The sequence below is a fragment of the Andrena cerasifolii genome, chromosome 8 (assembly GCF_050908995.1).
Source record: "Andrena cerasifolii isolate SP2316 chromosome 8, iyAndCera1_principal, whole genome shotgun sequence".
NCBI lineage: Eukaryota > Metazoa > Arthropoda > Insecta > Hymenoptera > Andrenidae > Andrena > Andrena cerasifolii.
The window spans coordinates 2,786,532-2,803,930 of record NC_135125.1 but is presented as its reverse complement, the minus strand read 5'-3'; the positions used below and the strand labels follow the sequence as shown (position 1 = coordinate 2,803,930).

General features: G+C 35.9%; 1 protein-coding gene across 4 annotated transcripts in view; it reads left to right on the top strand.

Moving 5' to 3' along the window:
- The window catches only part of Sprt (PDZ domain-containing protein sprite), a 115,664-nt gene that overhangs the window by 69,811 nt on the left and 28,454 nt on the right, over positions 1 to 17,399 (top strand). For 2 of the 4 annotated variants that reach the window (XM_076818250.1, XM_076818254.1), the window contains exon 4: positions 2,324 to 2,404. The exons of the other annotated variants lie outside the window; for them this stretch is intronic. In XM_076818250.1, the coding sequence (XP_076674365.1) occupies positions 2,324 to 2,404 (81 nt within the window). The remainder of the gene's footprint in view (positions 1 to 2,323; positions 2,405 to 17,399) is intronic. 4 annotated transcript variants of the gene reach the window in all.

Below are 17,399 nucleotides of genomic sequence, written 5' to 3'. Positions count from 1 at the left end.
TGAATGTGCATAATTATCATTGTAGTATTACACACATTTATTACGTCACCAAAATTTGTAAATATATTCTATTGTTAAAGAATAAATTAAGAAAGCTCATTTTACCCCGAGGTTCACTTTGCCCCGGTCCCCCCTACCCGTGCTCTTGACCAAAAATCTTCAAAACCGACTTTCTCGGAAACAAAGCATCGTTCGCAAAAACCTACCGAACTAGGTATGTGTCAATTTCTTTTAATACAATGATTCATGGCATTTGTAGTTTTATTGCATTACTGCCGCATTCTGCCAATTCTTAATTTATCTTCTTAATTCTTACCTGAAAGATTTTCGCATTTAATTTTGTTGGATGAAAACATTTAATTCCCGCACTTGGGATTTACTTTTGTACGTAAAATTACATTTTCTATATACCTAATACTGTTTAGAATATCAACCAAAACAATTCAGATATTCAAAACTAGAGGACACGGTTAAGATTATAAACTTTTTGGGTGAAAGAGTATGCCACAGTTACTGCATCTTTCGAAAACATTCGATAAGAGGCGTCAAATCTCATTAAGCATTTGTATGCTGAGAATTAGATGGTAACATTCTTAAGGGAAGAAGTCCGTATAAACGGCTTACTTTTTTTATCAATTTTTAGGATTTTTTTTCAAAATATCAATGCGCTAATGCCTTTGGAACATTAAGGGTACTTAATTTAAAGTTACAACAAGTAAACAAAATTTGTATGAGAGTAACATTATGATAAATGCAAAAGGAATAGAGCACTATCTTAAATAGGTTATTTTTCGAGGTTGCAAAACGGCGCTGGTTATAGCGTCTCTGGTAATTATGTGAAACAGACCAATACAATTTTTTTTCAATTTATTTGACAATTGTAAGAATATGAACCTAATACGGTGTACAAAATTGCATATTTTAAAAATGCCAGCACTTCAAACAATTAAGTGCGATTTTCGCAAAAAAATCTGCGCTTTATTAGTTTAAAAAAAGTGGTTAAATATTTAGGCTCATGTTCTGGGGAATATTATAAACTAAAAGTGTGCAAAATTTGAAATTGATCGGTCAAATAGTTTTTGAGTTACCCCCGACGCCAATTTTGAAATCGTGGTTTCGAGAAAAACGTGTTTAAAATGCGTTTTAGGTACGCTCGACGCTCGGAGGGGCGCTGACTCATCAGGCTATAATATCGATACGGAGTTGAATTTCGGCCTATGACTTTGAGAATATATTTTTAAAATGTTTTAAAATCGATTTATGGAAGAACTTTTGTTTCTATTTTTCGTTCGATTTACACGCTCTTCTCCTCTCAAAGGAAAGTGATAAATAGCAAGAATCAATGTGGTTTATAAGAGAATTTAAGGGGTGAAAGGAACAAAGGAATCCGTGGGAGATATGTACTTAAATAGTTACTCGTCACCTAGCAGCAATACCTTGATGTTAGATCACCTCAAATTTAGTTCATTACTAGCCACCCCACCAATTTCCACCACCTCTTTGGGCATGCGCATTCTAGACCTCATTACTGCTCGGTACACCTACATACATCTAAAGCCCAAGTTCTCGATACGTGAAAACAAAGGAAATTATAGAAACTTCAAATCTAATAAAGAATGTAAAACCGGTGAGGTATACATATACATACGTGAGGCACATTCAGGTTGAAGGTCAAGTAGCCAAGTGTGCTACTGGCTACACGTTACAGGGCTGCATAAGTTGCGATCAGGCACTTCAGAACCGCCTGGACCTGGGCACACCTAAACCAATAAACGTTGCGAATTTACTCACCACTTGAGTATGCCTCAAGTATCGTCAAAATACCGCTCACTGTCAAATACGATTTTTCTACTGTTTTCTTTGTTGACATGTATCGAGATTACTTTTTTTTTCGAAATAAAAACACGAGGACCAGCTTTAAGGGCTTCCACTTGATTCTTAAGGTACAGATAACGTGATTCGATATTTTTTACAAGAGAATTCCAAATGTGTGTAGCAGAACTCGCACGCTCTTTGGTTTTAAATAATTTTAAAGACTCGCTATTTTATCCTGCTCAAATTCTATTTTGACAGATTTAATGCAATACAATCCAAACACTTTAAGAAATAAAACTCTGTTGATATCTTTCATGACAGGTTGCTACAAACATAAAAAAGTGATGTGTAAAATCTTGCTTTTAAAATACTCGTTACGTTTGTTCTCATAGGCATGCAAAGTAATAAAAATGATGTTTATGAAAACGCATACATACCTACATACACGTACATTGCTATCATGTATGATAGTATCACACTATAACTTGAATTTTCCTTTGACTTTCAGACTGCGCTGCATACTAGTGCTGGTTCGCAACAGCAACTTTTGGAACCCAGAATGGCGCAACTAGAGACTTTAGAAGCGAAGGTAATAAAAAGAAGCTACAAAATCTTCGGCACAGAACGAAAATGAAACACCTTTTTTTCCTATAACACAGTTCGACAAAATTTGACTTTTTTTTCGAACTTGTAACATTCAATAGCCGTTTCTTATAAGTTTTCGTGCCCTGAAAACGAATCCGCAAACCGTTAGTCGCTATCACCCTCAGTTTTTGAGAAATTCGATTTTGAAAAAATTTGCAAATTTTCAACGCGATAAGTTAATATTGCATTATGAACATTTAAATATGTTTAAACATTGATAAAAGGGAAAAGGACACCCGAAATGCACCCATTTTTGGAGACATCTTTCAATTTATTTCTAAAATTAAGGGTCTAGGAGGAAATCTGACTATTCCACGAGATGCAGCAGACATTTTTCCATCGGAAAGCATCAACAGAAGTGGTAAGTCACGTTTTGTTTTCAACACAGAAGCGAAATAGTTTGGCAAAACGTGCGCCGTCGACAGTGGTTGTCACGCGCGTTAAGCGATTGTATTACGCTGAGCGGCAGTGGATCGCGCGCCGCCGTTGACAACCACTGTCGACGGCGCACGTTTTGCCAAACTATTTCGCTTCTCTATTGAAAACAAAACGTGACTTACCACTTCTGTTGATGCTTTCCGACGGAAAATTGTCTGCTGCATCTCATGGAATAGTCAGATTACCTCCTAGACCCTTAGTTTTGGAAATAAATTGAAAGATATCTTCAAAAATGGGTGCATTTCGGGTGTCCTTTTCCCTTTGATCGATCTTTAAATATATTTAAATGTTCATAATGCAATAATAACTTATATCGTTGTAATCAGGAGGGTTCATAGAATAATTTGACATAAAAGATGTTCCAATTTGAAAATTTTCATTTTTTTTTTTCAAAATCGAATTTCTCAAAAACTGAGGGTGATGGCGACAAACGGTTTGCGGATTCGTTTTCAGGGCACGAAAACCTATAAGAAACGCCTATTGAATGTTACAAGTCCAGATGGCTGTTGAACTGTGTAATACAAACATTTATGTGTATACAATCGCTTATGCTCTTTATCTCTCGAGCAATTATAATCTTTAGACGCGTATATTTCTCTATACCTACCATGAATATGTTATTACAGAAAAATGGTGTTATATTGTTCACAGGAGTAACAATACAAATAAGAATTAAATAAATAATACAACAATCATGGCAACTCAAGCTGGCTGTCTCAGCCCTTCATTCAAAATTTTTAAGGTAGTAAATAATAGTACACGATCCCTACGTTGTATTTAAATTAATACCTGTGCACTGTGGCTTTGCAATAACGACGTCAACATTTTAATAATGTATTTAGTTGATGTTGTTTAGCACCTGTTAGCTTTTAAAAGTTCTTCCGTCGTGGTCACATTTATTTTCATTAATACGTTTGACTACCTATACAAAATTCTTCCCGCGTCCACAATTGTTCCTTTCTTCTCCGACTTTGTTTTTCCAACTGTTCGCAAAAAGGCAGACATACAATATGGAAGCCGTTTTTATCCGTGCCGTCGGAAGAAACCGAAGACGATCTTTCGCGGTTATTGGCGGATCCCCAATAGCCCCTGGCTTTTTAAGGCTGTCCAACCAGTGATTTATATGCAGATGCATGAGCCGAACTGTGTTTCGGTTGGGACCCTTCGTTCGAGTTTGGGGTCCTGGGACCATGCCCGCGCGGGTGCTATTAAAACTGCCCCGCGTCCACACACGAGCACCCAATGGCGCAGCATCCTCGGAAACTCTTTTTATGCGTCAAATACCTCCAAGAAAACTTTAAATGGTTTGGTACAAAGAATGAGGTTCTTTTCGCTAATTCCCACAACCTTTGTAACTCCATGTACATTAGGGCGGAGCGGAAAATTTAAATTTGAATTTTCAGTTGCCCTGGGTGCGGGATAGTTGTCTTTTGATTAACCAAACACAACTGTAAAAAAAATTTGGACAATGTGAATATTATTTTTTACATTTTTAGGAGAAAAAGGAACCTGCAGACATGAATATTTTTCCAAAATTTTTTTACAGTTGTGTTTGGTTAATCAAAAGACAACCATCCCGCTCCCAGGCCAACTGAAAATTCAACTTTAAATTTTCGCCTATATAGTATCGCTCCGCCCTGATATACATACAAGAGAGCTGGAAAGATTATTTTTGTAAAAATTTCAAAGTTATATTTTCTAATTCTTATGCTTACGAGAAGCTGTTCTCCACTACCTTAAATATTCTACTTTATATGGGAGATATTTTAAACAAATAAATTATTAGGTAAAAATGTACATTCCACCTATGAAATAAATAAGTACACGTGTTAAAATATAAACTTTGAAATCTTCCTACTCTCATATTACTAACAACAATGAGTTGAGCGATAAATATTGTGAGGAACAAGTAAGTTTTCTAATTTACAGTTAAATTAAAATTAGTAAAGTTTCATGATATAGTATTATTTAACGCGTTACTACTATTATTTATGGCTAAGTTACAACGTCTCGAGTATCACCACTGGTTATTACAACTCACCGGAATATAACGAGCTATTCTGAAATGGCTTCCAACGGATTTACCACCGCCAAATGCGAAGTAATAATCACAAACTACTAGTCGTCAACTGCTGAATGATGTTTACCAATATCCAGTGAAGAACTATAAGAAAAACTAATTTTCAGTAACGTCGTTACATTATTACTATTAATTACACGTATAGGGGTGTACCAAGCATTATTTGTTCAACTATGAAAATTAATATTATAAAAATTGTGAAGAGTTAGCAACAGTAACATTTATCATCAAATTCAAGCTTACTCATATCTACATAAACCAAAATCATGTTACATAATATATGTAAAACGCTTCAACTGCAGGTCCTAATCCTCAAGCAAAAGATGATACGCAAATAAAAATGCAATTGAAAACAGAAACGAGCATATCAATACGAGCATGAATGTACAATAGAAACGCGTCAGTATCAAGATTGTGCCCGTGGTTTTAATTTGATAATATGTTTTCTGTTAAAAAGAAACAAGTATGGCGCGCTTCATCGCACGTACAGTAACTCTGTGATCTTTTATCGCATTCTTCAGTGTCAGCGGCTATATTTCCTTAGTTTCTTCCAAGAACGATTAATGCGCGTTGTCAGATTCGTTGAAGCGGTTTTGACTTCTCCGAACACGCTACAAAAAATCCATCTCTATGTTTACACTTATGCGGGCCCCCACGAAGTCGTCCTTTGCTATCGTGCGGGAAGACGCAGACGCAAGAGCAACAGTGAAGAAGAAGCTAGAGAAGGAGGAGGCTTGCTATGTACCTACGTACATATAGAGGGCTTGATATGAATAATGAACCGGAACGTCAACTCCAAGAGGTTGCATCAACGTCGATAAGATATCTCGTTGCTAGGAGTCAGGGATGTTTTTCAGGTGGATGATCTTTGCTGATTGAAACAAAAATTTCACTCACACTCCTCGTGATACCCCTTGAGCGCGTTCTACGTGAACTTTGCATTTCAACGAATACCATTTCTGAAGGAGCAGCGTGGTTTATGTATGCACCGTAAACTGGGGGAACATTGGCAGCACGGGGTAACGTTGGCATACGCCGGGGTTACATTGTTTTACCTCAGATTAGTAAAACTTATCCTGTTAATGCGATTTATGTGCTGTGCCAATGTTACGAGTAGATTTTAGTTAAGATGTAAGAAATAAAATAAAGTAAACAAATTTAAGTGTCAATGTATCTTACTGACTTCAAATTAGTAAAACTTAACACGTTAATGCTATTTATATGATGTGCCAATGTTACCCCGGTACGGTAACGTTTTTAACATGTATTAAAGAAGGAAAAGGACACAAATTTTATGCACTTTGACGCTTGTAGTACAATCACAAAAGATGCAATGTTATGATAGTGTACTTAAAGCAAATGTAAACGTGTTAATTTTTACAGTATATAACAAAATGTTTCAAAAACCTGCCAATGATCCCCCAGTTTACGGTGTACAAACAAAAGAAAACTCATACATATAGAACGTTATGTACAGGCTGTTTCACCACAAGTGGCAATCCTTTTAAGGGGTAATTCTACAGGCCAAAATATAGAATCAAATTTTTTAACATCGCGCTTCGTTTTCGAGAAAATTGACTTTGACTTTTAGCCGAGTACGCTTGCCCCTGAGGCGCCTAAACCCTACTTTGGTGCACGTGTACTCGGCTAAAATTCGAAATCAATTTTCTCGAAAGCGGAGCATGATACTAAAAAATTTCATTCTATATTTTCGCCTTATTTTGGCCTGTAGAATCACCCCTGAACAGGTTTGCCACTTGTAGTGAACCACCCTGTATTTACGAGATGTAATAAAAAAAACACCTAGACTACAGCTATAACACTTTATTTATATAATCTTGAATATATGCTGAATTTAAATGATCGCCTTAAAAGTAGCCCCCTTAAGCAGCCATACACCATTGCTAACGCCTTTTCCACTTTTGGGACCTTTCCTTATAGGCACTTTTGGAAATCGATTTTTGATCGACCTTCGTATTTTATTTTATTTCGTCAATTGTTTGAAAACGGCGTTCGTTTAATGAGCTTTTCATTGTTGGAAGCAAAAAGAACTCAACGGGAGTTAAATCAGGTGAGTATGGTGGGTGGGGAATGAGGATGACTTTATTTGTGGCTGAAAACTGTCGAACCAGGAGGGAGGTGTGAGATCATACATTGTCGTGATACAACATCCGCGATTCATTTTTCCAAAGCTCAGGCCACTTCCGAAAGCGCTTTTCAGTATTTGAAGTGTTTAGTGTTTCTATCGCTGGCTCACCAACTTTGACACAACTCGCTGCTCTTCAATTAGCTCCAGCTTAAAAATCGCTGGCTTAAAAAAATGGAATCACAAAGAACACTATCACTCTCAGAAGAAATTACTTCTCAATGCTCCCTCAACGACAGTCAATTGTTAAAAGCTGGTGTAACAATATTGCAGCCACTACTTTCCCCACCCACTTACTAAATATTGAGGTATGTTTGCAGTCCGGATATTCTTTTATCGAACCACGTACATATGTATACATATGAACCTATATAAAGTCAATTTCTACTTTACAGAATCGCATAAACGGCTTTATTTAATTTTTTGATTCATAAATAATATTTCCTGATTAGTACAAACAATTTTTAACCGGGGAACATTACTGTCTGTAGTCTTTCTTTGTGTCCTTATTAATTTTAGTTAGCCTTTCAAAAGTCTCAGACTGGATTCTGACATTTTGTCAGGCAGGAATGAAGAATTGTAGGAAATATAGAAACGAACGAATTATCCATAACACCCTTTTTTTGGATAGAGTGAACTGTACGTTTATGTTTTTAGTACGGATCATTTTCAAACCTTTCGGTAAAAATTAGATTGCAGTACGCCGTTGGGTCTAAAGGCTCAGACAGATTTGGTCAGCAAGATTGCATATCCAGGAGTCAGTGCCCCTTACTGTCTGAACGGCAGTACGTAAGACAAGGTTCGCCCCGTAACGTGTCAAAAACATTGCCCTTCAAAAATGTTATGTTTCAGAAATTATTTTAAGGGGACCTTGCGGTCTAGAGCCCCAAAAAATAGGTGATCTTTAAGAATTAATTAAAGGAAAACTACTATATATAATTTAATGGGACTTTTTGCATTGTATTAAGAATGTCTTATGTTATAGAAATATATTTTTTGTTTTTTAACCAATCATTGCAGACGGCACTGGAGAGTCGTTAAAGTCAAGGCGTAAAAAAAATCATCCAAATCGGTAGGACCTGTAACTCCAAAACTTATTATCCGATTCGAATGAAACTTTTTTTATTTTGGAGAATATACTTCTGGCTAGGGGGAAACCAGAAAAAAATACAAAAATGACTTTTATTTAAAAAACAACGACACTTGAAGTTTGAAATCACTTTTTCCCTATATTTTTCATCCTTTCAACGCCTTAGAAAATTACAAATTTTCAATTTTTTGTAATTTTTTCTGGTATCCCCCCTAGCCAGAAGTATATTCTTCAAAATATAAAAAGTTTCAGTCAAATCGGATACTAGCTTTTGGAGATACAGGTCCCACCGAGTTTGAGAACACTGTTTCGGGAAAAACGCGTTTAAAGTTTTACGTGAGCGCCGAGTGGTCGGTTGTGAAGGTGCATCTACATGACTACACTTTTGTGTCTAGATCAAGTGTATACGACATTGAAAAAAATTTCTGGAAGATTGGAAACTGCCTAAAGCAGTCCGCGATACTGAATTTGACTAGAGCTAGACTGAAGACACTGAAACTAGCTCTATCTCGACTGAAGACACTGAAACTAGCTCTATTTAGACTGAAGACACTGAAACTAGCTCTATCTCGACTGAAGACACTGAAACTAGCTCTATCTCGACTGAAAACACTGAAACTAGCTCTATCTAGACTAAAGACACTGAAACTAGCTCTATATAGACTGAAGACACTGAAACTAGCTCTATCTAGACTGAAGACACTGAAACTAGCTCTAGCTAGACTGAAGACACTGAAACTAGCTCTATCTGGACTGAAGACACTGAAACTAGCTGTATCTCGACTGAAAACACTGAAACTAGCTCTATCTAGACTAAAGACACTGAAACTAGCTCTATATAGACTGAAGACACTGAAACTAGCTCTATCTAGACTGAAGACACTGAAACTAGCTCTAGGTAGACTGAAGACACTGAAACTAGCTCTATCTAGACTGAAGACACTGAAACTAGCTCTATCTAGACTAAAGACACTGAAACTAGTTCTATCTAGACTGAAGACACTGAAACTAGCTCTAGCTAGACTGAAGACACTGAAACTAGCTCTATCTGGACTGAAGACACTGAAACTAGCTGTATCTCGACTGAAAACACTGAAACTAGCTCTATCTAGACTAAAGACACTGAAACTAGCTCTATATAGACTGAAGACACTGAAACTAGCTCTATCTAGACTGAAGACACTGAAACTAGCTCTAGCTAGACTGAAGACACTGAAACTAGCTCTATCTGGACTGAAGACACTGAAACTAGCTGTATCTCGACTGAAAACACTGAAACTAGCTCTATCTAGACTGAAGACACTGAAACTAGCTCTATCTGGACTGAAGACACTGAAACTAGCTGTATCTCGACTGAAAACACTGAAACTAGCTCTATCTAGACTAAAGACACTGAAACTAGCTCTATATAGACTGAAGACACTGAAACTAGCTCTATCTAGACTGAAGACACTGAAACTAGCTCTAGGTAGACTGAAGACACTGAAACTAGCTCTATCTAGACTGAAGACACTGAAACTAGCTCTATCTAGACTAAAGACACTGAAACTAGTTCTATCTAGACTGAAGACACTGAAACTAGCTCTAGCTAGACTGAAGACACTGAAACTAGCTGTATCTCGACTGAAGACACTGAAACTAGCTGTATCTCGACTGAAAACACTGAAACTAGCTCTATCTAGACTAAAGACACTGAAACTAGCTCTATATAGACTGAAGACACTGAAACTAGCTCTATCTAGACTGAAGACACTGAAACTAGCTCTAGGTAGACTGAAGACACTGAAACTAGCTCTATCTAGACTGAAGACACTGAAACTAGCTCTATCTAGACTGAAGACACTGAAACTAGCTCTATCTAGACTGAAGACACTGAAACTAGCTCTATCTGGACTGAAGACACTGAAACTAGCTGTATCTCGACTGAAAACACTGAAACTAGCTCTATCTAGACTAAAGACACTGAAACTAGCTCTATATAGACTGAAGACACTGAAACTAGCTCTATCTAGACTGAAGACACTGAAACTAGCTCTAGGTAGACTGAAGACACTGAAACTAGCTCTATCTAGACTGAAGACACTGAAACTAGCTCTATCTAGACTGAAGACACTGAAACTAGCTCTATCTAGACTGAAGACACTGAAACTAGCTCTAGCTAGACTGAAGACACTGAAACTAGCTCTAGCTAGACTGAAGACACTGAAACTAGCTCTAGCTAGACCCAAAAGACACTTGATCTAGACACAAAAGTGTCATCGTGTAGATGTACCTTGACCCATGCATTTGCCGCTACTCAAATGCCTATAACTTCGGGAATTTTACGAATTTCAGCAAATCCCTTTAAACACGCATTTCTAAAAGGTTGAACATGCGAAAAATGAAATAAAAGAAATCGACTTTTAGACCAGCAGGTGGTCCTCTTAAGTGCTAACCATTCAAATCGAAATAAAACTATGTAACTGACGAATCGTAACAATTCGTCGAGCAACACATAAACTGTCAAACGTGTAATTCCAAATTCTCTTCTCAAATTCAAATTACAAATCCTCTGCAATTAGATAAAGTGAAACGTTTCCATAGGCCGCTGCTGTGTTTCAAGGATTCATTCCCATTAATGTTACACGTCTACATTATAAGGACTACAAATGCATGTTTCATACAAAATTTAAAAATATTTATCCTATTTTTTTTCTATACCGTTACACGCTAAACTTGTCACTAAACATTACCTACTTTTAAAAATTAATAAAAATCGTATCATCACCGAAAAAATTGTATTGTACAAGGGTGAAAACTCGTGTGTTCTGTAAAATTATACACGCGAGTGAACGTCATTTTCCTGAAAACTACTGACCATGGTACATTTCAGCAAATTTATTCATAATTCAAACCGCGCATAACGGCGAAATAAATGAAAACAGAGGCTTTATTCTCTCTATGCAACTATCGCATCATGCAGTTGTAGAGGAGGGTGGCAAGATTATCTTGGAAATGCGGGTCTTCTGCATGCAAATTCTATAATAAATTTCCGCTTCCAGCGTGCATGCGTTGACTTCTCTTGCAATGCAACGTACGAACCGCGGTTTGCACGATAGAAGGATGAAATTCACAGAATGTCCATATCATGATCGTCTTCTCCCCGTTTCCACTTCTATTCCCCGTCTGGTAAAAGGAAAGTGTTTGTAGATGCATCCCACTACATACTTCGATTCAGCGATGTGTCTCTATCATCTTATTATTTAAGATCCATTACGGAGCTGGATCCTATTTGATCCGTGCTACTTCAGTCTGTCTGATATGCCACCCTCCATTAAGGTTCGTTCACATTGGTAATATGCTTACGAATAGTGTTATTCCAAAAGAAAATTACTACAAGTAATGATACTATGGAAACCAATGAAACTTCTCCTAACAAGAATTTCGTTACGTATTTCTTCGAAAAATCATTAACTGTGAGTGTAAATTTAAATAACAGAAATAAGTGCTATAACTTTTGCTAAATATTTTCCCTTCTTTCCCCACATAGTACGTATACAGTGGCGAACGAAGAAAAGTTTACAACTCTTAAAATCGCATAACTTTTTTAGAATTGGCCCAAACGACATGAGATTTTTTTTTTAGAAACTAGGAGGATTAGTTTGCTAAGTGGCGTGTTTCGTCGTTTGGAAGAAAAATGCAATTAGTCGGAATAGCAAAAAAAATAGTAAATGTCATTTTTTAAATATTTTTTGTGAGCCTGTAATGAAAATTCAAAAACCTCGTTTGTAGATTGATAAACGCTTAAAAATCGCGGAATAAGGTCGAAAATCGCTGATTTCGGAAATATCGCTATTTTTTACCTTATTCTGCGATCTTTAAGCATTTATAGCTCAGAGCAACGTTAACCGATTTTGATGAAATTTTAGGCATGTGTACACAACTTACTTCAATCTACAAACGGGTTTTTTTAATTGCATTTTTTTCAAAACGACGAAAAACGTCACTTAACAAACTAATCCTTCTAGCTTCTCAAAAAAAACTCATGTCGTTTGGACCAATTCTAAAAAGTTTGCGATTTTAAAAATTGTAAACTTTCTTTCGTCCGCCACTGTACATTAATGCATGTTTTATAAGATACACAGGTCAACTTTATACATACAGTAGAATCCCCCGTCTCGGCTTCGCCCGAAATATTAGCGCGACTGATTCATAATCTGTAATCTGCAATTAGTAAACTCGAGAGGCCTCGGCCACTTATTCCCGCCGCGGTGCTGTTTCGCAAGCGAGAAGCGGTCGCCACCTGGCGGTCGCGTCCCGACCTACTATTATTTAAAAATCAGTATTTTAAAAAAATAAAAACGTTAGAACCTTCCTCTCGCCAAGACGAACAAAGTGACGTAACACTCTTGTACGTACAGTTCATATTTACTGAGAAACTGCATTTCAAAGTATGCAACTTCAATTTTATATAATAGGGTAGATATATTATAATGTATTTATATATATACATACGCTTCATTCCCATAAAGGAAGGCTCTATTATTTGTAACTAAAAATAACTGTTCGTCCTTCGGGTTTTTCTTTCATCCATACTTTGGAGTTCATTTTGTTGACCACTTTATATTGTTGTATATGTTTAATTTCTTAAAATAGGGTAAGACACATTGCTATATATATTAGCTGTTCAGAAACATTATACGGTCGTGTCGAAAAATGAAATACGTCTCTTTTGCTAATAAACTTTTTGCAACTTCATAAACGGTTTACCAAGAAAATTTAATTACGAGAGTTATGCTTGTTCGGTTCAGTTTAAATTATGAGATATGAATGTGTAAGATCTTTTTATCCAATGGTCATTGCCATGGGTATGGTCCTCTCCTATTTAGAAATAGGTACATTTCTAAAGAGATTTCTTATATTTAATAATTCAGATACTTATATTGAAAAAGGGTGTAATTTTTTAAAGTTCATGTACTGGTGATATGACTCTTAAGATGTCATTGAGATACAATTGAAATCTCTTATAGGAAAGTAGGATTTATTTGAAAATTAATATTCCCTTATTTATTTATTTACCTCGTGGTGATAGTTGTGCATAAAAGATCTCCTTGAAATTTAATTGATTTAATTTTCGATAGTTTTGTGTCACTGAATGATGATAATTTTATTTTCAAATAACAAAAAAAGAAAAGCTAGAGGATGTTCCAATAACAATTTTTTTTAGTAGTTTAAAAATTCGTTTGTTAATTCAAACTGCAAGTGGTACACCGGAGTTATCATTATACAGTCTGTTTAAGATACACACTTTGTGTTGTGTTGGTTTAAATTAGGCCCAAGTGAGTAAGATCTCGTAATTATTATTGGAACGTGTTATTTGGGATTTCAAAATTTAACTTAGTATCTCCCCTTTTCACTAGAAAATTCATTACATTCGAATTTAGTAACGCTCAAAGATGTGCGTTGTTCCATCTTCTCTTCAGAAGCACAAACGTCTCTGACTTCATTATTTTCAAAATCAATATTTCTTTCGTCCAGACCTTTACCGGATTTTGAAGAGAGAATTTTTTTATCATATTAACTTGTAGACACGATGAAAAGCAAAAAATTAAATCACTGTTTATAAACAGCACAATTATTATTTACATTAATATTTCAATTTTGTAATAAATTTCGAATAATATCGTTGACTTAGCATTGACAGTCCATTAAAAAAAAATGAAGATCGCTTATGTTGTTCGAAAAATATTGCAAATTTAAAAAACTGATTCATATAACTAATCAACTACCAAAGCTGGACCATTAGGACCTGGAATGGTTGTATTGAGAAAATAATGTACTACAATTCTTCTATAAAAAACACATATTTTGCGATTTAAAATATCAAAAGTCACCTTCAAATCTCCGAAGCGTCTCCAGCTAGAAAAATTTAATTTAACAAATCTTATGTCCCCCCGAAAACCATGCACCTTTACCTTATTCCATTTGTTTCTACAGGTAATAATATTGACGTAAATCAAGATGACAAAATCAGGTGACCCACCCTGTATATTTTCCATTCACAGGAAAATCGTGAGGATAGTAATACCTAACGCAAATGCATATTGTATCTTGTCCGGTGGGTTTCGTGGCAATTTCTACTGCGTAGTGGAGGCAGACCAGGCGAGGTCAGATTTATAGTGACGCTAATTTCAACCAAACTTTCTGTCGTGAATCTAGAACGAAAACAAGCAAACATAAATGATAAATGGTATATCGGATTCCAAGGTAGATCCAATCGGACTTTTTTTGCGCTAACTAATAATAACAATAACAGATTTTTGAGAGTTGTTAGATTGGCTTTCTCGAAGGGTGTTAATTTAGAGTCCATGTGGAAGGCTCCAAAAACGAAACCTGTACCTGTGTTACTTATGGGCTCCAGGATATCTAAAGTGCTTTCCTTTGCAGAGTTATAAACATTGAAGATGTTTACCCCGAAGTTAGTCTGTCATTAAATATTAAATCTAGGATTTGGACTTCCCTGCTTGGCGCCAATTCATGCCCACCTAATTGTAAATTGAATGCAACTCAACAACTTTACGTTTTATGGACTGTGGTTAAACGTTATAAATATGGTCCTGAACTAGGGTGCCGAGAGTCTTTCTGTTATGAATTACTTGAAGATTTTTTCAGAATATTAATAACGAAATGTCGTCGGTAAACAATTATTTCAATTCGTTTTTACATATACTATGGGTCGTATATATGTTATTGGTATCAAGAAAATAGAGAAAAAGCATAATACACTTAGGACCAAACCTTCAGGAACACCTTTCCTTTATTTCCCATGGACGGTGTATAACATTTTTTATATTGCAGCTATCGCAACGGGACTTCTAAATCGGCAAAATTAAAAGAAAATCCAAGTGCAAAATTCGGAATCCTAATTCTTGTAAAGGTCAAAATACGCGACCGGCAACGGACAAAAGAAGTGAAAACACGTCCAACTAGTTGCCATGGATATCTTCAACATCGTGTGATCCGTAGTTGTATTTATGGAAAGCAGGCATTTCGCGACTTGGAATGAAAGCCTTGAACTCGGACTGCCTTTTGTTTTCAGCTACATACGGCGGAACATGCGTGCAGCCTTTACACGCTTCTAGCAACCTTCGCGGAAAAAATAAAATTAAATGTTTTAGTATGGGACCTAATAGAAGAGCAAAAAGGTTGTTTTTAATTTTTAGTGTTCTGTAAACGAAGTGATTTTTATTGTTTTAGTAAACGAAGTAATTTGTAATGTTTATTTAATGTCGCGTCAGTCTCAGAGCCATTGGCGACCACTCTGAGTTACATTATGTAAACAGATTACATGTATTAAGTTACAAATCTAATACACAGGGTGCTCAGTTATTCACCGGGTTATTCTGGTCTCATTGATACAGGAAAAGTAAAATGAAAAAAATATTCTATAAACATGCTGTCAAAAATCGATACTTAATGAAATATTAAAATAATAAGTAAGACAATGACTACAGGCTCACAGTCCAAATCGATGCTCTAAAATGACTACCTAGATCACCAGATTAGATTTCTATTTTTGGGGGGCAATAAAGCAAACATTTACTCCCACGAGTTTGCAAATCGTGACGAACTGTGGAATGCAATGTTAGCTGCAAGTGAAAATATCACTGTTAGGCCACATTGAGTTTGCATAGAAGAAAACGGTGGTCATTTTGAATATCTACTATAACTTTGCGACGGAAGTAGTGCTAATCTTTAAAAAGCTACGTATATCACATTAAGCGTTCGTTTTTAACACTCTGTTTATAGAATTTTTTTTCTACATTTTACCTCAGTAATAACCTCTTTTAAGGGGTGAGTCCACTGTGAAGTCGTGAAAAATTGTCATTTTTTAGGATTTATTTTTTAGTAAACCGAATGTCCAACGTAAATAATGTTTCGTCTACTTATTAATACACTTATTGGCAGTATACAACAAATTTATTTTAAATTTTTAACAGTTTTTTTAAAATACATATATATCACACTGATGTGAGCGCCTTGAGAAAGCGACTCAGCGCTGGTGCAGGTGATTCCGGAAGAACGACGCATTTGAAACAGAAAAATCAAAGTGTGTTGTAATCATTATGAGTGCGGTTATCGCCGGAACAAGGATTATTTTTACTGATAAAAAATTAACAAAATGGCGGAGGTTTGAAGTTTATATGTCGAAATACGGTGAACTTCTCAATCATTTTGCCTTACAAAAAGTATGAAATGGATAATCCAAAAAGGTTTCCGTGGTCCCGGCCATAGCCACTGATGTTCTGAATAACGTGTAGAAAATTCAGACTGATTGGTCTAATAGTTTTTTGCAAACACCTGCACCACTTGAAAAAATTGTTATTTTGAGATAATTGCGTTTTAAGTTTTAAAATAAACTAAAAAAATTCTTTTACTTTTTTTTGTTTATACAAAAAAAAATATTATAAGAGTAGCTTAATACATACCAAAAAGGTTTATTGCATTATATGTTGTATCTACATAGAAAAAAATCTTTAAAAATAGCTTAATTTTTCAAACGCCCGTATAGACGGCTTATTTTGTGTATCAATTTTTAGGAATTTTTTGCAAAGAAACCAATGCACTAATCCTTTCGGAACTTTAAGGGTACTTTATTTAACATTATAACAAGTAAAAAAAATTTATAACAGTAAAATTATTATAGACGATCCGAAACGTTTCGGACTACCCGGATTTTTCAAGCCGCCCGAAAAAATTCGAGCTACCCGGATTTTTCGGGCCGCCCGGATTTTACGGGCACCCGGCCCGGGCCGGTCGGTCGAGCCGAGCCGGGCCCGGCTCGCTTTATTCGGGTACCCGAACAGCTCTAGTTCTCAGGTATCGCTGCTAATTTACATACGTAGTTATGTTGCCAACTTCATTCCCCAATATTCCTACACACGATCATCACTTCAGCATCTGTCAAAAAGCGTGTTAAGTGCCATTCACAGTCCCAAGTAATATCTGGAATTTAGTATATTAATTACATTATTCGATCCATAAATTATTGAAGAGTAATCGAGTTTCGATAAAACCATAGATTTGTATGGATTTATTAGTATTTTATAGTCTGCTCCGTAATTTTTCGCTGCTAATACTTTCAAACTATTTAACTCTTTTACGCAATCATTTTTCAGTTTTACTGTATGAGTTCTCCATGATAT